We start from the raw sequence: 22,366 nt of genomic DNA on the forward strand, positions 1-22,366 counted from the left end.
GGTGTCATATGTGGGTTGAGTTTGTTGTTGGTTCTCGTCCCTGCTCCGAGGGTTTTTCTCCGGGTACTCCGGTTTTCCTCCCTCCACAAAAGCCAACATTTCCAAATTCCAATTCGACCTGGAAACAGTGGAGAGAAGAGCCACCCCGTGGATTCCACTGAAATTCCTATTTATTATTATTATTCTGCTCACGTGTTTGTTACCTTCTCCATCCACCTTTACAACCAATCACGTTTTCTTGTGCGGCTGCAGCGTCATTTTTAGGTCACCCACGCGCATCTATACATTCACGCTTGCAGTCGCGGGTGCATTTGCGCATGCACACACCCATATCCACGCATACAAACACGCACTTACGCCTGCGCACACTAACTTTTTCGTTTACTTTTTCATTCGCTCTTCTGTTCGTTTTCTTTCAGATGCACTCTTGCCCACTCATACATTCTCAACTCTTAACAGTAATCCTAACCATTCATCTCTCATTTTCTTTTTTGTCTCTCCTTCCTTCCCTTCATTCCCTCTTCCTTCCTTTCTTCCTTTCTTTCTTTTTGTTCCATCCTCCTCTTTATAATAGCTTGATTAATTCGTTCGCTTGTTTATGTCATTTTTTGTTTAAAATGTTCCAAACTTGCCAAGGCCGGTTTTATTTTGAACTGTCATTCACAAGCAGTTAAAATCTCTCCTTTTTTTTTTTTTTTTTTTCTAATTTAGGATGTCGTGTTTAAGAAGAATTACAATGACTCTCCAGAAGTCTTGGTGTCAGCAAACCATTCAACAAGCGGAGGAAATCTCAATCCTTTGTACAACTCCATTTCAGCATGGGTTGAGGTAAGATATTACTTTTCTCTTTTGTCAACATGTATCTAGGAAATGAAAACTTTCTGGGAGTGATATCAAACGGCAGCATTTGAAAGTCAATCTTAGCTTCATTTGTGCTTTGTAGTTAACGTAGAAAGATGTGAACATACAGTGTAGGGTAATCGTTAATAGCATGTTAGGCGAGGAAATCCTTGGTTTGAGGATTGATCCTAGCTTTCTGAACGGGTGAGGGTATTATGGAGGCGAGAAAGGCCTTGCGATGAACTGACTTCCTATATAGGGGCGTATAGTTATTCTTTAGTGACTTCACACCAAGAAAACGGGAGGTCAGCTTTGAGCAACTATATAGGAACAGCTAGACGTACTCTTTAGTTGTACAGGGGAGCATCCTTAATGCGATCACTTTCTGGACGTAAACGGATGTGAACGTAATAACGGGGTGGTCGGATTAATGAAGTTGTAAATCTAAGGGAATGACTGGACTTTTGATTCGTTCGGGGCACAAACAAGTGGTCGATCGCAATAACGAGGTGGTCGTATTACCTAGGGGGTTCTACTGTATTTACTTTATTTCCACTGTAGTATTTGCATATTATTGATTTCCAAAGCATTTTATTCTTTGTATCTTTGCAGTACATAAACAAGACGGGCTTTAGAGCCTGTGTGAAGGAACTATTTGTACAACAACATGATCCTCTGTCAGTGTCTTACGCAGTTTTGCCAGGTAGGGCGTTAGCCTTAGCTAATGTTATAGTGCTGAAATTCTTGAACTGACTAAAAATCGATGTAATTTCTCACATTATGGAAATGTGATCTTTTCTTAAGGAGAAATTTTTATATATGATTGCAGACGTGAAATTTTATTCCCACCTTGCCAAACTTTAGTCTACCAAAGCTACTGCGTACAAGGCAAGCCAAATTATGGGTCGGCTCAGAATCTTCACAAACGTGTTGTCGAGTTTGTTTGTTTGTTTGTTTTTTCGTCAAACAGCCTTTTCAGTAGCGTTGGACTTCATTTTCAAATTAAGGGAAAATTACAATAACGACAGTAACATTATCGTTTTATTTCCCATAGACGTCTGTGAACCCGGTTGGAGTTTCTACAATGGCTCCTGTTACTTCACCAGCGAAACATGCGAGACTTGGTCCAACGCAAGTATAACCTGCAGAGCCATGGGTGCAAATCTAGCTGCTATTGAAAGCCAGGAAGAAAACGTATATATCCAGCACAGGCACAATGGCGACAAGGCGTGGATCGGTTTGAATGATATTGCCACAGAAGGATTATTCAGCTGGGTGGATGGATGTCCTGATAAATTTCGCTACTGGGCTCAAAACCAACCAAACGACTTTAGAGGGGAGGACTGCGTCCACACGCTCGGGGCAGGACATGGGTACATGTGGAATGACGTGGATTGCTCTGCCTGTCATCAGTACTCGTGCAAGAAAGGTAAATGAGCCAACCGTGATAATTGGCTCTGCTACCTGAGGTTTTTGACACACATTTAAGACGCTGAAAATGTAGTTAACTTCTCAGCAATAAGAATGCGAACACCATGAAAAGGGCATAGTAACTTTGAAGAATAGTATGGTAAATTATGCGACGGTTTTCCGGGAATAAATTTTTCCCGGGGCGATTTTCTTGTTTTTCCTTAAAGGTTACAGATTCTTTTCTTTGTGTACCTTAGTGGTACTAATGATTCGATGGTGGGTTAATCGGGGAAAAACTCTTCGTGAAACCTACTTTTTATCAAAAGTCGCAAAAATTAGAACCCGCAAGCACTACATACCATACGGTATTTTTGGTCTTTCACGTCTGATTTCCGCGAGCGAGGAGTTCGTAAAAAAGACAGCAGATGAGGACATCGCTGGAGTCAAGTACAGTATATATATTCGGGTGATATTTTGAAGTCTTCGGTTAATGAGCTAATTGGACCTTTGGGCTAAATTAATGCATGGTACCCGAAGAACTCTTCATTTGTTCAATGTTACAGTTATTTTGTACGATTCAAGACTAAATCAAACTGTTATTTTTAGCTCTATAGTGAGCTACATTATCCTAAGTTTTAACTCCTCCTAAGTTTTAACTCCTCCTAAGTTTTAAGAGTCCCAGTAAAACTTGATTGAATACATTTACTTTGTAGTGTTTGAAATACAAAACATTTATTTACTAGTCAAGTATAGATAGATATAGCCCGTGGTAAAATTAAGATTATTCAGTTCAGTGATGTTATTTTTCTAAAACTAGATTATGACGAATGCATCAGCAATCCATGTTTGAATGGAGGTACTTGTGTGAACGGCGAAAGAAAATTCAGCTGCATCTGTCCTCGGACACATAAAGGAAGAACGTGTCAAGGTTAGTTCACTCACAAACGTTGAAACAAGAGTAAGGAAAAGTTGGGAACACGGTTTTGAACTGACAACTGCTCCTTTCGTTGTTTTAGAAGTCGAAAACTTGAAAAGATTTCATAAAATGCTGTGAGTCATTTCCTCAGCTTGAATTAGATGGTATAGTTTTGTCATCTCTGTTCGTATGCATCAGATTACGGCCATCGTGATTCTTAGCTCAACGTACTGGCAACATTTTCCTAATTACGCAGTACGTCATTCCAAAAAACGCCCAAGACTTAAATCAGCGGAAAATTTGAGCTCGCAAAGACAGTGAGTAATTGTCACACAGCCATTGCTAAAAACGTGTTTACGCCGACAGCGGCGCCTATATGTAACCTTCGCGCACGAGAGACTGAAATGGGTATAATTGCGGTCATGCACGAGGCCAGGATTCACTGAATCACGGATCATTTGTTGGGTTAATTTGGCCACTCACGTGGTGTTTATTTCAAACCATTTAAATGCTAAGGTATCAAATTAATCAAGGAAACATCGCTTTTTGTAAACTCATAGTATTTCTTTCAGTGAATTAAGTTGGGGCAAAAAATAGCCCAATAAGAGGTAGCAAGAGCAGAGGAGGAGTCGAGGGGATGGTGGAGAGCCGAATAAAGAAAAGTAACGTAAGCTTTGAAAGCTTGACAGCTTTCACGATCGTCATTGGCAGAAAAAAGAGGCGAGAGATTGCTGAGCTCGCGAATTTATAGCTCGCTCTGCGTGTGGCGTCCAGGCTGCTATCGTTAATATCTTGGCTAACAACCTCTGAAGCCATTTACGCGAAAAAAAAAAAAAAACAAACAAACAAAAAAAAAAAACAACATTAACAACAACAAAAAAAACATGTCTGTTGATTCACCAGACTTAAAATATAACATCACACTTCTTTCGCATGTACCACACATCGACATTCAAATCTTAGCTGCAGTATGCAGGATGTTTGCCACATGAACCTAGTTTAATGGCCTTAGCTCCCACTAGTCTCCAGTAGCTCAGTGGTAGAACATTCGAACTAGTAATCGGATAGTCATAGGTTCGACTCCTTATGGGAGAACTAGGATTTCTGTTTCTGAGTATGCCTGTGCCACTAACTGAAAAATACATCTATCAATGTGTGTTGGTAGTTTCTGTTCGTTGTTTATTGTAGAGCTAGCTCCAATTGTTAATTCAAAGAGTGGCTAACTTTATACAGCTGATAAGTCGCTATACCCAGCGGATAAAATGTATTAGCTGGAGTACATCTTATCCGCTCTTTGAATGGCCGGATCCTGATGCCACATTTTCCCACTCCATCCGTTAGTTTCATTTACCCGGCCGAGGGCTTAATTTTCTGGACGCCATCTTCTCTACAATTTACATTTTATAAAAATATAACTCTCATTCTGGATGTTTTTTTTCTCGTTTCAGCGTTTGACGAATGCTCCAGCAATCCTTGTCTGAATGGAGGCACTTGTACTGATGGAAACAATAACTACACATGCGCATGTCCTTCACCATTTTATGGAAGGCAGTGTCAAGGTGAGGGATCAATTTCGCTTAAAATCAAGAAAAAGTAGTTTTTTCTTGACAGTTGGCTTACTTATATTTGTTAGTTTCATCAGTTACGTTGTTGATAGACAGTTTAAGCTGGTTCATGGTCGTACAGAGCTAAAACTTTAATCCTGTTGTTTATGGTGATAACGTTTGGTAAATAAAAATAAGGTATTAAGAATTTTTCGTAGACAAGTGTAAAAGAAAAACAGGATTTCAGTGTTATCTTTAACAAACATGACCCACAATGGCCCTCATTTTAACTTTCTTCGCTCCATTAAACCTCACGGTAGAGTCTTCGATGACATTTTTTTTACAAGTGCGAGTGACGTTTGTTGAGGTTGATTTTATTACAATCTTAACAGAAACAAACGAGTGTCAGTCCAACCCTTGTCAAAACGGTGGAACATGCGTAGATGATGTGTACAAATTTACTTGTCTGTGTCCAAATGCTTACGCAGGAACATTTTGCCAAGGTAAGGCTAAGTACAATTAATTATCATCCTTGAAGACCATCACTTTTCATTGGTGTATACTCATGATCTTACTCGCATTAGTTGAAATTAGACTTTGACCAATCTTGGATTAAGCCTAAGTTCTGCAGACGCCTGAATTGTTTCTCTTATCAGCCATATGGTTTGATATTACCCCAATTGAAGTGCACCTAGCACTTAAATAATTCCACCTTAAGTTAAAAAGTTCTTAGACAAATTTTTTGAATTGCTTGCATATGCGCTTTTCTGTGGCTCAGCGAAGTTTCGAAACTACCGTCAAAAACGGCGCCATTTTGTTTCGCGTCTACTAAATTAAACGGAGGACACGGAGCTATCTTATGCGTTCACTAACCTAAGGAGGAGCACGCATAAAATGAGCCTAGGTAGCAAGGCCTACTGAACTGTTCAGCCCTCTACCGTGGGCTAATATGAAGATTTACAGGTCGACTGGTTACGGGCATCATTTATATCACGATGGTCGGCTGTGATTAGCGCATTTCGATCCTCAATGTTCCGGCAAGAAGTTGTTCACTCGGCGGTTCGCTGTTGTACCATTCTCCTATTGTTTCTTGTCCGTGGACATCCATGCTTCGTGAATTTCAATTCCACTATCCCTGTTGATGTTATTAGGGTGAAGTCTTATGTGGATAGCTTCCATGACCCTACAGGTGTACCAGTGAGAGTCTCAATCAATAAACTTAACCTCACCCAAAGCGGATAATGGCCGGTCTCGTGGGCGTGCTCAGAAACGGCGGAGGTCTGGGTACAAGCGAGTCGTATAACGAGTTTTTCTGTTTTTCGGCTTTTCTCTTTGTAGGGAAAAAGTTTGTTTAACACAGATTCATACTTTCTCTTTCAGCAAAAAAATAACCGGTTTTCCAGTCACTGAATGTTTAATTTTTGGTATTTTGTAGTAAGGCACAAATTCTGAAAATTCTAAAGAGAAGCCGTTTACATCCAAGTCTTGTTGGCGATGTGTTCTTTATGTCACACCAAAGAAAGGACTTAAGCCACGCAACAACGCAAGGCGTTTATGCAATTTTTTTTTCAAAGCCATTGGCTCTAGAAATTTTTATAAGACCGGGTATACATGAGGTTATTTGTTGCCAAAATATAGGATATTATTATAGAAACAAGTTCTCGTTCGTATTCTGAGGTGTGCAATTGCTTTCTGCCCAAGAAATCGATCCCTTCTTATGGTTTATCATTTCAAGTGGAAAAGTTTGCTTCGGCTATTGTTTCTGTTTTGCGGACAACTTGAGCAAGTGGTCTTCTTTTTGTGCTTTCAGTTAGAAATCGGTCTCGCTTTGTTTTATTATCCTGCTTTAGTGACGCTCTAATTTTCTGCATTGTGCAGGCCGCTTCCTGATGAAATTACTGAGTTAGACAAAAGTAAAAACGCAATTTCGAGATGTACCTGTCTGTCCCGTTTAAAGAGTAACGAAGGTACCGGGTCAAAACCAGCCTACGCGCCTAAGTAACTGGACGATTCTGGGTAAGCTCGATCGGTTTCGATTGGACATATAAGCTGTCGAAATGATAAAATAAACAGACTTGAAAAAAAAAAAACAGCTTAGACTTGTAATTGAAGAAAAATAAGGTGAAAGTTCGGCAACTGTGCATGGCTAATCGTTCCATTTTGGTACATGCACTTTCATGGCAATTTTTCTTTCAGTCTCAGCGTGTACGGGTACTTTGGCTCGACTGCATCGAGCAAAAGTGGAAACGAAACTCATTGATTACCGTCATTGAAGATTCGGTGAAGGAAATTGAGGTTTGAAACAAAACATTGTTTCCTAGCCCCCATAATAAAAACAAGTTTTGAAGTCGCGGAGAATCACTATTTATTTACTTCTGTGTGAGGGAATCAAACACTTCCTCTCAGGACATTCAAGAAAAATGACAAAAAGAATGTGAAACCCAGGCGCAGTTAACTCTTGTTGATTGTAAAAGTTGTTTCAAGCTCCAGTTCTTTGCACACATCTGCAAAACTCAGAGAGTTCCAATTAGAGTGTTCACACAAAACCAAAATGTGCAGTTTTTGATGTGGCATTTCATAAGAAACTTTTATTCATTTGTTTTGGGGTTGCATCTCCGTTGATAATATCCGTGGCGACCACACAGAACTTTAAATGCGTCACCAAATAGTAAGAGGGCTTAACATTTTCAGCAAACTCAGTTTGTTCGGATTAAAAACCCACACGGATGACATTTTGTTGAAACACTCCTTATCATTGGCCAGATATGACATATTCATTCAATCCTGATTCCATGCATAAATGTGTGTTTAACAGCCGAAAGAACTCAAGGAAAATTATATCTTTGAATAAGAGGTATCCAATCAAAACAGACCTATATTTAATTGACAATAATGGTGCCCTACTTAGTCCACGTTAAATGAAAAGCCATAGTTCTAGTCAGTTTCTTTTTCCAAATCAGTAATCAGGAATCCAGTGCCTACAATAATTATAATAAAATAGTACCCCCAGGTACCTTAGGAAATAAGAATCGCCCTCGATGTTAGTCATGACGTCGTTTACACAAGTTACCCATTTACATTCCCTTCATGTTTCTAACTCTCTCCACAGCAGAGGCCCCTTTCCCACTAGAGCGGAGACATAACAACATGATACAAGGGACTGAAGGGAGACGTCCCCTGCGCCCCGTTTTTCTCCATTTCCGTTTTTCTTCCCATTTCCGACTTTTTTTTCCCTTCTTTATGAAGGAACCTCTGCGGGGGAGAGAGTGTTCCTAAATATATTTTGTCTGTGTATGCTCTCGTAATTTGCACTAATCTGTAATAAACAACACCATTAATTGTAACGCAGTCTAACTAATCAAGCATAATAAAAACTATTTAAAAATCGATAAATGAATCAATCACGTACCGTAGCAAGCTCTAATGGGGGTTAGAGTACTGTTCCTCATTATCACAGCCTAGGGTGCCGAAAAATCATCATATCTATTAATTAAAAATTTTTATTTCGTAGCTTCTGTGCAGGCAGCGGCATCTTGCAAGAGCCACTATTCAACTGGGCGACATTCAAATGGATTGTATTACATAAACATCGGAGGTTTTCCTTTCCGAGTGAGTATTTCAATCATTAATTGTTCTTGCAACTGTGGGTACCCTCATGAAACGATCATTATTACAGATAGTAAATTGATTAAAGGAGTCAAGCTGCTTTTCTGTTTTTCAAGTAGATGAACAACCAGTGCAGGCACAACCGTTATTAATGATGACAAGCAATTAATATAATGACAACAATTTTCAGGCTTCGTTGCTTTGGTTTTCTGTAAGAATTATTTTTCTGCGCCTTTAAACAATATCAACATCAGCCAAATAGAGATGCCATTACTAAGTAATGCAGATATATAAGGTAGGAATATAAGTTTCCACTGTTTCAGCAAATTCAAAAAAGATTCTGACAGGGCTTCAAAATCCTTGGTATAGCTGTGAGAGGCAAGTAGAAGGATTACAAGAAATTCGAATAGCTTTCAAAAAGAAACAAGTTGACAAAATTATCCATTTTTTTTTATTTATTTATTTTTTATTTTGCAATACTAAATAACTACTTACAATACTTACAATGCTTACACTAAACAATACCTACATTACTACATTACAATACTGACAAGATTCCCGACACTGTTTAGATTAATTAATTTGTAATTATATTACAGTACAGTGACAAAATTATCTAAATATAAACAGGATGCTTATAACTGGGAGCCAAATCAATAAAGCGCTGTTAACGTTTACACTTGTTACTGAAATTTTTTGTTTTGGGCCCTTTGGTTGTAAGCGAGGGCAAAAACAAATTTAATATAACAATACAGTTCATGTTCGTGGGCGTAAATGTGCTTTTGGCACGGACTCAGCTCATCGTAGTCCGAGCCACAGGCTAAAATGAGTAAAGAAGGGCCAGAAACATATTTACGCCCAATAACATCAACTCCATTACTATTGGAAATAATGTGATGGAATATGTTAAGCCTGGGGAATACATGAGGATGATGTATTAATCATGCACTTAATGACACAGGCATACTCGGAAAAAAAACCCCGAGTGCTCCTATCAGGAGTCGAACGTAAGACCTTCCGATTGCTAATTCGGATGCTCTAGCTACCACTGAGCTACAGGAGAATCGTGGGAGCTATGGCCATTAATGCTATGTTTGTCCCATGAAGCTAGTTTAATGGCCTTAGCTCCCACGCATTAACTTAAAACTTTGGCAGAACACCGCAAAATTTGTCAAAAGAATCTTTGCTTCTAAGTTTTAAAAAGGAAAATAAAAGAATTTTGTCAACAGCGAAGTGTTAGAATTAATTGTGTAATTTCTAAACAGAGCGGGTTTCGCTCAACGAAGACAATTTTACATTCACCTCGCCACCGGCCATGGAGCTACTACAGGCATTATTTCCACCATCGCCCACGAGTTTCTGTATTTTAAAAAGTCTTCTTAATCTAGCTGACACGTCTAAGAATTTGCTTCTTCGTTAAGTTTTTCAGCCATTTTGTAGCTCAAACAATTTCTTTGTAGATGGCACCGCTTCCAGTCAAACAAGCAAGAAAACGGTGCGAACAGTTGCATAGTTTCCAGTTCTGATTGGCTGGCTATGTTATTTTCTTCTTTCTTATTGGCTTAGAGCAGCACTGAATTCCCCATTTTAGCCCGCAAAATATGCCGCAATGTTCGATGAAATTATTATAATAACCAGTTTAAAAACAAGTAATAAGGATTGTTTAGAACATGTACCGAATTAGACTGTAGCACAGTCCTCATTTGTCATCCATAAGTGTAAACGGTTTATTGAGTTGGCTCCTGAATTTTAATTATGGATTTCAAATAGAAAATAAGAATCAAATTAATGTTATGGCTAAAAATGTGTACAAGTCGCATGTTCCTGAACTATTGCGTACTACGATTGTGAAAAGGGCACCCCCTTTGGGCGAAGCCTATCCTTAAAACCCTATTACATGGAGTTTTACCCCTTCACCCCCTCCCCTCACCCCTAAACACGCCCTTACCCATCCCTCCAAGGCAAATGCATGACTCTCAAAAGTAACAAAGGCCGGACAGGATAATTTAAACAATCAGCAATGAAGTCGCCTTGGTCACATTCTTTTAAAAAGCTAGACTGAAGTCCCTTATTGAATACTGACCGTAAATAAAAAATTATTTTCACGAAAAAAAAAAAATAAAAAAAAAAAAAAATAAGGAGACGATCAAAATTGCGGCATGAGGGTTTGCTACCAGCGTATTATAAACTTTTTACCCTCAGCTAGCAGAGGTTTCTTTCTGGCAAGTCTTTTAGCATGTACGAAGTCGCTTGCGTCTCTAGTATTACGTGTAGTCGGCTTTTTGAATCACTGGACTAAATTTAAAAGCATGTTTTGCAGTTTTGATCGTCTCCTTATTATTTTCTGTATAAAATATTGAACTATTTTGGCAGCTGTATGAACTTTGCTGAGGCTCATTAATTAAGTAATAAATAGTTAAGTTGGATTTGTCCACTTTTCTGTAGTCAGAAATCGTTAATAACTTCCTGGTCAGTTGAATTAAGGAGATCGGAGTATTTGAAAATAATTGTCCCAGTTTTCTCCTTAACCCTTTCCCTACCGAGGGTCCTCAACTCATAACGTGGTCAGTATTTGCTCAATTAGAGAGACCTTTTGTCAGCAAATTGGTCTTGGAAAGATGTTTGTATTTCAATGGAAAAAATGGTTCCCTCTGGTATCTACGATATGGTTTACCACCCAAATGATTTGTTGAATATTTTTATTTAATGCATTTACAGACTCTCACATATCCCAGAGTGTTCTATGCATAAAAGCTCCAAAATAAGCTACACTTGTGGTGTCGCCTATCCGCCTGAGCCGATTTCTAAGTAAGACCTGAATTCCTTCAGTTATTTCTTGACTTCAGAAATGAACTGCACTCACCAAGATCTTTTAAATGGTATATTTATTACATTAGCAAGCTGGGTTTTTCTTTACCGTTTTGGAAAAAATGGGCCAAACAATTTGGTAGGGAATGGTTAGCTATATTGTGGGCCATTTTTTTTCTTCAGAAACTCTTATCTTGCTCTTATCTACTATTTACACGGAATGCCCGCAGGGCATAACGTGTCTAGGTTTCGGTCGGGTATCTTTTTTTACGCGGGATGCTCTGAGGGGGCATACTGTGTCTAAAAACGGGACGATTTCTTTTTCTTCGTCGTAGCTACAAATCGGTACATTAATTTATTCATTAAACTCTCCCCTCTCCTACTCGGGATGTATTGTTCTGATTGTCTTCAACAACAGCAGGCCAATCAAAATCCATTCTTGACGCTTATATCGCGAGGGAACAATCTCGTACCCAGAGTCTTCAAGCTTTTTGGTCAGCGGGGCAACGCCGGGAAGACTCTGGGGACATCAAATTTTATCACCGCAGGATTTCTGCGGTAAAACAATGGAAACCGTTACGGAACAGCCAATCAAAAAAATTGAATTTTTTCGTTGTCCACAGGGTCTTCCCGGCGTTGCCCCGCTGACCAAAAAGCCTAAAGACTCTGGGTACGAGATTGGCGAGGGAGGGGACCTACTCACCCCTACCTGTGTGACGTCAATGCATCATTTGATATATTTATTAAAGACGGATTAAATTATCGCGCCATATTGTTTTAACATGTTGTGGACTCAAGTGTGCCGTTTTCAAACGGAAATTTCACCATTTTGAAGCGGTAAATCGAAAAAATAAATTCTAAGAAGCACCCGACACGTAAAACGGTGGAAATTGGTGAGTTCTTAGCGAAGGAATCGTGCTTTGTTTGACAGTCTTAGACCACGACGCGATTGCAGACAGAAAAGAGGTCATTGAGAAGCTTACGTTATCGCAATGAAATTTCACAAATTTCCGTAGCCTCCCACGCAGACGTTCTTTATCTTAGGGGTTCGTCACGCGTTCCTGCCCTAAGAACGTCTGCGTGGGAGGCTAAAATTTCCGGTGATAGTCTGAGTCGCGTAACACACAGGAAACAACGTAACGCGATCGTCGTGACTCAAACTATTCCATTAGGAAGGATTGTTTTATCAATCGGCGAAGCATACAATTGGAATAAATGAATCAGCCTTAGCATCACACGTAATGCGAGCATAGCAGGCATCTTGTTTTTTCTTCGTCGTAGTCACAAATCGCCACATTAATTTATGCATTAAAATATGTCCTCCCCTGGTAGGGATGTATTGTTCTGATTGTCTTCAACAAAAGCGGCCCAATCAAAACCTGTTATTCGGGAACATATCACGAGAGAGGGGACCCACTCATCCCTTCCTGTGTGACGTCAAATCATTACTTGATTTATTCATTAAACCTTGATTAAATTCTACCCTCTCCCAGAAGGGATTTATTGTTCTGATTGTCTTGAACAAAAACAGCCCAATCAAAATCTATTATCGGCGCGTATATCACGAGGGAGGGGACCCATTTATCTCTACCTGTGTGACGTCAAAGCAAGTCATCATTTCGAAAAGTTGTTTTTGTTCAATGGCGGCCACATGTATGAATTTAAGACTTTGATCTGCCGTTTTCAGAGAGAAAACAAACCTTTTTCAAGCAGTAAATCGAAATAATAACTTCTAGGTAGTACTCGACAGTTGAAACGGTGGAAATTGGGAGAGTTCACAGCAAAGAAACTCCGCTTTAAAAAACAGATCGAATGATCAACGCGAAGGATTAGAGCTAGAGGAGGCCAGACCAGTTCAGCGGGGTCATGACGTTATTGCATAGTTATTTCTGGTATGATTCCTAGTAACACAACGATAAGTATCACGCAATAAATCTGAATAAAACCATTCAGACAATTATTTCAATTGCCAAGGGAGGGTAGTTTTTAAATATCTGCGAAACATACAATGGGGAATAATTGGGGCTACATTAAGCATTCCGTGTAATGCCATTAGAGGGGCATCTTGTTCGTTTAAATTAACTGATCCGCTTGTTTATTTGCTCTGCCACAAAGAAAGAGATTCGTTGAATTCTATGAATATCTCGTTTGAACATGAATAAAAAGATTTGAACGAAGCTTTTAAAAACCAACTCCTCCGCCTATATATCTTACGCTAGAGTGTGACACATTTTTTTTATTTAATTGAAATCAATAGGTGGTTTTCACCTCACACATCGTCACGCAAGTGAAAAAATAAAATCCTCAACCATTCAATAGATAAAGTCAAGAAATTGATATGTTGTAGAAGAGTGATACATAAACAGCGTGTGAAAGCCACAGGACTGTGCGATATCTCCTAATCGAGTTATTCGAGAAAATGTACCACGGAAAATTACAGAGTTTAGTATGGGACGCCATGTTGGTGCCCCGTCTGATGGGCACCAACATGGCGGCCGGAAACCAGCAAAAACATCTGAAGTTTACCTTGGCTATTTCAAAGCCTGTCTTCTCTCTGCTGAACTTTTACACATTGACATTAACGCTTCTATTACATGTTAGCTGATCAGACCTAAAAAAAAACACGAGGCGAATCGATGTTTTCATGTACGTGACATGTTTAGAGCAGCAATCCTTCTGTCACGCACTGCGCAAAAATCTAAAATTCAAACTGCTCTATTTTCAAAACAAAGAATGCTATCCTGCTGAAAACAAGCAAGCCGATGGAAATTTTGATTTTCTTATATGTGCTGAAAATAAAAACCCAAAATTGTGTTATGTTTTGAATTTCAGTTTTTTATGACGTGTGAAAACCAAGAATATTTGTACAGGGTGTCCAGTTAAGCAAGGTTAGTTCAAATGAAGCCCTGATACAGTAATAACACAGTGGTGATAAAGTACATCTTACATGGGCAGGCATGGTAAATTGCAGTTGGTGAATGAAAACTTTTTAGAGACGACACTGAGTATCTGGCTATACACCTCATTAGAAGTTGCAAGGTACTGGCTATTTTTGACCGATGTGATAGTATTCTGAAATTTTTTATAATCGTAATTTCCAACCGTTGGATTTCAGTTCTGATAAAAAGAGCAGATACCACTTAACAATTGTTTCCAAGGCCACTAAGAGGACATGCGCATAGGCAGCTAGACCAGCAAAGAGCTCCACCGTACACCCGCGCCGTCAATTTGATCACGTTGTTCATCACGCCACTTTTCTTGGCTTCAAACAACGCGTAGGTAGGCATGACAGCCAACTGACTGGAACATCGCATTAATTGTTAGTCCGTATAAATGCACAGCATCATTGTAAGCTATCAGTAATTCAGAATTATTTTAAGTCATTGTAAGCCACTATCACTGTAATCTATTGTGAAGCTGGCTGTACCTTTTATTCCGTTTTTGCACGTGATGGTAACTCTTTAGCTCTTTAAGTCACTCTAAATCACCCCAGTCAATCAAAAAAAAAAACAAAAAAAAAGAAGGCTCTGATTGTGTTACTGCGAGGAAAAGGTAATTTCCTCGTTTCAGCCAAACTCTAAACAAACAAGAAACAAGAGAAAATGTGATGCGAACGTATCTCAAACAGTCAATTAACATGGCGGTGGAAAAACTGACAATCGATATGCTTAATCTGCTCGTGCACGCACGCAAGCTAGAGCAGTAAGCAAGTGAACTGGGGATCTCAGTGTACGTACGTAGGTTAATGTACGTTTACAGCCAGCGACTGGGAATGGACTATGCCCTTTGCGAACTACTCGACGTGTGATTCAATCAGTGTAGTATAATTGTAAATATTTGTACAACTAAATACTTTAGACAAGGGATAAATGAAATAAGCCTGTCTGAGGCCCCTTGCAAGTTTGTAATCTAGACCAACTCAGACATGAGATCAACAGAAGACCCGACACGAACCGGGTAAACGGTCACTTGAAGTTATAGCTTTGGAACAGAGTGTGTGTCATATCTGCAATCTACTTTAAGGCACGATAGAGCTTTCAACTGCAGGTACTGATCTGCCGTGAATAAAAATTATAGTTTTCATTCGTATTTTTATATTGCTTGGCAGTCTTGTTGTTGGATGTAGTGCATCGGAATGGGCAGTACCTCTTTTGTATGAAAATTTGAGCGAAAAGTTGGCTTTGATCTCTTTTGATTTGTACCATAGGCGTAACCGTGAAAGGTGTGCAGAACGAACGCCTTTGTCTCCCTTTGACATGTCTTGATAGTAGCTAATTATAGCACACTTGACAGTCCTTTTACATACATCAAAGTTGTTACGTTATTCCTTAGGTGTGTGTCAAAGGTACCTTTGCACTAGTCAATCAAACATTTGACAACACTTTTACCCTGCCTTTGATCTTAATCATCGGCGCTTTGCCTTTCACTAGGCCTTAATTTGCCAAGTTTAACGATGCCAAAAAGCTTGGTAAAGGCGGCGTTACCACGTTTGACATAAGTCAAAAGTGAGTCAAAAGTGAGCGGCGAAAGCAATTTTTCGTGCACAGGAAGGGACGCACTTTTAGATGTTCTCGCAGATAGCCGCACTTTTCTCAGATCTATGAATATCAAAGCTAAGGTGTGGTTTATATGCCAGTCTTGATGGCATTGTTGACTACACAGAGGCAATGGACCATGCACTGTATTTATGGAAAATATTCTCTACAAAGTCTAGGGAATTTTGGTGAGACCTTATGTGACTTTTGGTGTTGGTGATGTTGCTATACTGTGTCTAAAAGCTCTTATTGCAGCTTGTTAGTCTGGAAAGCAGATATTTGAGTTAGAAGTACCTGTAGCCTTCTTCTTCTGTAGTCCTATACACTGACAGCATAAACATCTGCAGTGAAGTTCGCGAAGATTACTCCTGCACGTATTCCGTTCTGTAATTGTTTTATGTGGCCACAATATTAGTACACCATAACATCTGTCTCTGAAAGTATTTTCGCAGGATCTGTCTAGGAACAACTTGTCTTGGTGATGTTCAATTTAGTAAATAAGCCCTTTCGGGCAGCTAGTATATATAAGAGGATCATGGCTGAGGCTGAAAGCATTGTCCGACAAATGAACGATTGGCCGCGAAGCTTCGGTGGCAACTGTGAAATCTTAAGGAAAGGGGTTCATTTATTTAAAAACTCCGGATTAATTTCAGCCATGGCCAGTCATGGTCAAGACATAATTGTAGGGAAATAAATACTAACTGACCAGTTTACTCGATTTTAATACAGTCATCATGTCAGTTTAAACTAGAACAGTTAACCAAATATAACATTCTTTCTTTTTTTCTTTGTCGAAAAAATCGCGGATATCAAATTGAAAGACAAGCGACAAAATAGGGACGACATCCGACGCTATCCGGTTTTGACAGAACTGCCGTTCTATTTCAGCCACTACGATTTTTTACTTAGCATACCATTTTATTTCTGAAATTGGTATCGCTTTCTGTGGCAATATCATTTTATTATATACTAATATCTGATTTTACCATGTTTAAATGTTTGTCATTTAACTAATAATTAAGTGGTTACCTCCTCGGATGTTAGGGTTGTTATCAAGAAAGCTATAATCCCAAGAACGCACTACTCTGACTTCCATAATTGGACGCCAGCATTCCTTACATTATTCCAACTTTTGATTCCTTTTATAAATATTGTTAGTAAAGTTTATTTCGTGCAAGTCACTGAATGCCTTTATCCTTTTGCATTGTAAGGTGTACTGTGACATGTCCAATGGTGGCTGGACTTTAATCTCACGCTTCTCGAATGCTGACAGTGCAAACTGGATGCAGTACAACGCCAGCTGGTGGTATGACCGAACAACATCTTACGGCAGCGTCACCAGTCCTTCAGACAACTATGACATGATATCGCCCGCATTCTGGCTTGTTCAGGGCGATTATCTCAAAATAACCCGCAGTGATGACAGCTCCCATACATATCTGCTAAACACTGTTAGAGGCTGCACTGGAGGGATGACCTTCAGGAACTTTGTAACAAGCTTTGGTAACTACCGAAATGGTGTCATCTGGAACAGCAACTCATGCAGGCGCTATTGTCTTGTGTATTTTGGTGGTAGTTACTCGTCGACAGGGGGATTTAGTACAGTGTCGTGCGGCAGTAATCTTGGTATATATGGTGATAACAACTTAGCATTCTGGTGTGACTGGAGTTCCGGTGATGGAGCCGTGATGATGATTGGCGGTGGTGGTGACAGTTGTCACAGGGCGGATCATGGGATTGGTATCACAGAGGCTGATCAGGCTCGGTTCGGCACAGGAGATTGTGATGGAGACTTTGGTGATAATTGCAATTTTCCTAATGGCTATTCTCTGAACTTGTGGATTAAATAGATTAAGATTAGCCTTTGGCGGTATACTGAATCTATTTAGCTACAGAACACATCAAGACGGATTAAAGTGTATCCACAATCCAAAAACAGTATGGTCGCCTATTAAAATTAATAGTAAAAACAAAAGAAATCCCAAGATTTAAAACTCTTAAAAGGAAGTTCAAGTCGTCCAAAGGGCTGGATGCATAATGTTTTTTGTATTTTTGTATTTCTTTTTTTTTTTTTTTGCAAAGAGCTTCAGAGTGCGGTTTATTGATTTCCCAAACTAATTTAAAATAATTCGTAAAGAGAGAAAAAAAAGGAAATAACAACCTTGAAGGAGGTTTGAAAATGTGATCTTAATTATCATAAAACTTGAAAATGTTTTTCATTTAAATTTTTTCAAGCTTTATTAATGCTTTAGAAGCTATAAAATTCACTCGTAAGGGTACTTTATCAGATTTCCAAATACCCCGAAGTTGCTTAATAAAAAACTGTGCTGCGCCTCATTTTTCAAGTCACTTTTCAATGTTTAGAACTCAGATGAAACGCAGTTCCTCGTGTTTATTCCATCACTTAAAGATTATTTGTGACTGTGATGTTACTTATCAAGTGAACTAGTTCTCTTTTGTATTTTTCGATGCTCCGTCCAAACTTATTTCATCGTTGTTAAACCGGCAATTACGATAGTAGCGATTTGCTGAAGCAAAGGCATAAAAAAAACCAGAAAAGATTTATTAGTGCTCGACGATTTATTACTGCATGCTAGTTAACTAGTCTCTTGATAATGGAGTCAATATGACCCCGAAACGTCGAGCAGCAATAAATCTTTCCTGGTTTTTTAATTACGATAGTGTCGCGCTTGGAAAAAAGGCAATGAAAACAGGTTTCAATTGTCGACCTTTCTCAACACCATCTAGGCACTGCTGAAAAGGTTGCCAATTATTTTTAGTATTAGTTTTTGTTATAAAAGAAAACTACCAACGATGGTCCATTTTTACGATATGACTCTTAGTTTTCTCAAACAACAAATTAATGCCTTTGGCCATGGATGACTAGGGTGGAATGAATCCCAACAGAACTTGGAAAAGCTGGACCAAAGTTTTCAAGTTCTACACATTTGTCTTGGAAAAATCGCTCCAATTGATTATGCACGGTTTTTTGTTATGGTATGTTTACTTTGAAAAAATTATTTCATATCATGTTTTTTTTCCTCGGGTTCTGAGAGCATTGCGTGTAAGATAATAAGTGTATTGTTTTTGTGATTTTCAATATCCTGTGTTACTGCTAGTATTAGTTCTTAACACTTAACGTGAGGTATCTCCTAAAGGTTATTCCATGCCTTGACCTACTTCCAGTCATAACTGTCATAAATTAAATATGTCACTTAGTCAAACGTAGACTGCAAGCAGTCCCTTTCTGGTCAGTCGACAGAGTGCGCTTAAAGAGCAGCGAGACTGGAGCGAAGAGAAATAAAGGAGAAGAGACTGGAGGGGAATCTTTTCCTTTCCCCTTTTTCCCGCCTCTCCCCAAGCCCCCCTCCGCTCGTTCGCTCCATTTTTTTCGCGCTCGGCTTTTTTGCGCGACCTCTCGACTATCCAGAAAGGGACTGCTGGCAGTCTAGGTCAAACGACGTTATTGATCAAATTCTAGGTCCTCAGGACTGGTGCAGATTTGATCACTTTCTGACCCTCTGAATTTTCAAACTTGTCGCTTCTTTTCCTAATTACTTACGTCTTGATTAAAATTGAGATTCTCTCAAACTTTCACCCGGAAAGAAGGAATAAGAATATTAATTTTCGTCAGTTTATGGGATGGGCCCTTTATTAGGGGAATTCAACATGAATTTTCACCAGTGGTATCTAGGATACCGGAGGAAGACAGGTCGAGACCCTGATTACGGCATTTTGATTGTTCTCTTCCAAGGAATAGGCTTATCACAGATGTTCAGCTGTTAGCTACGCTTTTGATTTTGTGCACACTTTCCTATTTGGTTGAAGGTAAGTCCATGCAATAATTTGTTAGTAACCGAAATCTATTTTGAGGAGTAAAAATTTGTAAATACTGATAATAAATACCGCAGCTTGTAACGTGTAGAGATATTTCACCCAAACGCAGTAAATTTTGACTGATTTGGTTAATACCATTTCTTACCTCCTTTAAAGTATAAGTGTGCAAACTTATTAACGGACGCTGTCAGCAGATTTGCACACACAGTCTTTTGTGGAATTTCTTGCTATTATTTAACGTTAATTCGAATACACCGCCCCCATAATTAAAAGTTCAAGAAAAGTTCCAAATTCTGCTTTTATGGCATTAAAACAAGAAAAATCAAAGGGAAATACAGCCTAACAGATTGGTTGTATTCCAATAGGCTCTCACCTGCCTAATTTCGACATACCGCAAAAGTTAAAAGCACAGTATATGCAGGGTTTAAAACTAGGATCAAATTGTCACAAAATCGCAGGATTAAGTAAAGTCATGAGTTACTTGGAAACTTAAACGTCACTGTCCTTTGAGTTGTTTCTTTTTGACGATTACTTGTACAACTTTCCCTCAGGGAAAAATCTCTTCCAGCATGGAAAGGTCAACTTCACCGTGTCATATCCTGACTTGTTCCTTTGCAAAACCGTGCAATACCCTCAGGTATTTTCCAGTTCTGACAATATTCGTGTTCTTGCATCCATCAGCCATGAAAATGAGCCGCTTAGTGTTCATGATTCAGCAGTAGCGTGGACCACAGAAGTGACGCAGAATAATTTCCGCGTCTGTGTGTTGGAATCAGGAATTGGTTCAAATGGATCTGTTGTTGTGAACTGGGTTGCGTTTCGTGGTACGCCTTCTGGAGCGCTTGACGGCACCGCCTCCTTCAATGCATTCACCAGCGGAACACAGTGTGAAAGGGTTGACTTTGCATAGGTATATAGCTCCTATTTTATAACTTTAGTGAAGGAAATTAAAGTTACTTAGTATTCGTTAAACACGAAGGAACTAGCATATCGAGGAGGTTTTCCTAGAATTTGGTGTTACTTATAAACCATGACATCATCCGCTCTACATGCTTTTACCGGTGCCATCTAGCTTACGTGTTAGCATGTTATGTCACTCAAGATGAAAAGCGGGTTGCTTCGCCATGTAATTAAAGCGTCTCACCTGTTTAAAAAGAAAAAACAACAATAACAACAACAAAAAACAAAAAACAAAAACAAAAACAAATTTCGGCTCGCATTTGTGTCGGCAAATACGCCAAAGCAGTGGTAGTGAAATCTCATCGGGGAAAAAAAGCAGTTTTAAATCCATTTTGTATGACTCAACTATAAACGGATTCACTGCTTGAGGGCTAACATGTAAGATCACACCTGGACTGCTTACAGTCCTCTATTTTTCCGCGGTATTTTTGAGACTCGTACGCTTCGGTCGAACTCCCGTCATCAGTTTGAAAAAGCGAGCGCAACCTGGGGAGAGTTGCCTAAACTACCAAAGGGGACCCTAGTCAGGGGAGTTCGATCGAAGCATACGAATCTCAAAATCTCACGGAAAAATGGGGGACTGTGAACAGTCTAGATCACAACTGCCTACTCCAAGCCAGACCTCTAAACACCAAGTGATCAGTGGTATTACTACTGCCCTCTGGAGAAAACGTCAATCCCCCTCAGCGTATCCCCGGACAGAGTAGGCCGGTATTAATGACGGGAGTTGCTAAGACCTTTTTGGATTTGAGATAAATTTTTTCAACTTGTGACTCTTTTGCGTTTGAAATTTTCATTCGGAACCTTTCATGTAAGAGGAAAAGATTTTGGAAGTTTGACCAGTTTAATGGGTTTAAAGCGTTGAACAATCGACTTTTTGGGGACTACCTCCTGGCACACCAGTTTAACCAAATAGATTTGTATTTGATCGAGTAACTTGGCCTCATTCGGACGCTCGCCCCAACCCCAATCCCTGAGGTAAACTCAAGAGCTTTGTTAAATTTCGCTAACGGCTCTCTCAAATAGTTAACCTGAGTGGTATGAGACTAAAGTAGAGTACGTATCATGAGTTTGTTGTGAAATTTTTCAATGGATGAATTTTGGTTTTTAGTCCAATTTGTTTGCATGTATTTTTATTCGACGTGGAAGCTCTGCGTGATTTTTATTTCGACAAAACTTCCTTTAATATTAAAGGCATGCAAAGCTTCGCACAGTGTAATTACAGTTTCTTTGGTGTCTCGATTTTCGCGAAATTCGAGTATCGCGATTACGAGAAAGAAATAAGCTACCAAAGCACCTCATTCGTCTTGAGCATTACACGATTACAAGATGACAATTAATGTTTTCTGTCGGAATACGTTGTTTGTTAGCGCGTTTGTGTTTAAAGTGCCAGTGGGGTCCAGCATTACGGCTTCAAAAATACTTTAATTTAACCAAAACAAGGCACGTGGCTGACAACATGCATGGCTAAGCAATATCGACGGTACTTTCATCGTCTGTACTAAATGTTTAGATCACTGAAAATATTTGTCGACATGGATCTTTATAACATTCACCTCCCACTCCCCCACCCCCCCCCCCCTTCAATCCATCCGCATCAAGTTGACATCTTTCCATCTTTTCTTGATCTCATGGTTTCCTTAAACTGAAGATGGCTTCATAGAAACCGAACTGTACACTAAACTTCCTGGCAAACACCAGTATAATTTTATTCTTTCCTGTCATTGTACTCACAAAACCGATATATCAGTTTGTGCTCTTCGCCTCCCCCTCCCCCGGCGCCCCAGGCTTTGCCTTCGCCGACAACTGCTTTAACAATAACACTTACAAAAAAGGGAATCGCGTGAACTTATGGATTACATCGCTAATCTGGGTTGTGACTTAAAATTCTTAAAACACAAATACAGAGA

The 22,366-nt window shown here is 39.4% G+C and overlaps 1 protein-coding gene across 1 annotated transcript in view; it reads left to right on the forward strand.

Moving 5' to 3' along the window:
* The window catches only part of LOC146467570 (uncharacterized), a 31,513-nt gene extending 12,268 nt beyond the window's left edge, over positions 1–19,245 (forward strand). Inside the window, exons 11-18 of the mRNA XM_085125485.1 lie at positions 712–828; positions 1,453–1,543; positions 1,895–2,269; positions 3,068–3,178; positions 4,615–4,725; positions 5,103–5,213; positions 8,222–8,319; positions 16,871–19,245. Of these exons, the coding sequence (XP_084981611.1) occupies positions 712–828; positions 1,453–1,543; positions 1,895–2,269; positions 3,068–3,178; positions 4,615–4,725; positions 5,103–5,213; positions 8,222–8,319; positions 16,871–17,509 (1,653 nt within the window). The 3' untranslated portion in view covers positions 17,510–19,245. The remainder of the gene's footprint in view (positions 1–711; positions 829–1,452; positions 1,544–1,894; positions 2,270–3,067; positions 3,179–4,614; positions 4,726–5,102; positions 5,214–8,221; positions 8,320–16,870) is intronic.
* Positions 19,246–22,366: the final 3,121 nt, after the last annotated feature.

This window comes from Pavona decussata, unplaced genomic scaffold, assembly GCF_977016875.1.
Source record: "Pavona decussata unplaced genomic scaffold, jaPavDecu1.1 SCAFFOLD_134, whole genome shotgun sequence".
NCBI classification, from domain to species: Eukaryota; Metazoa; Cnidaria; class Anthozoa; order Scleractinia; family Agariciidae; genus Pavona; species Pavona decussata.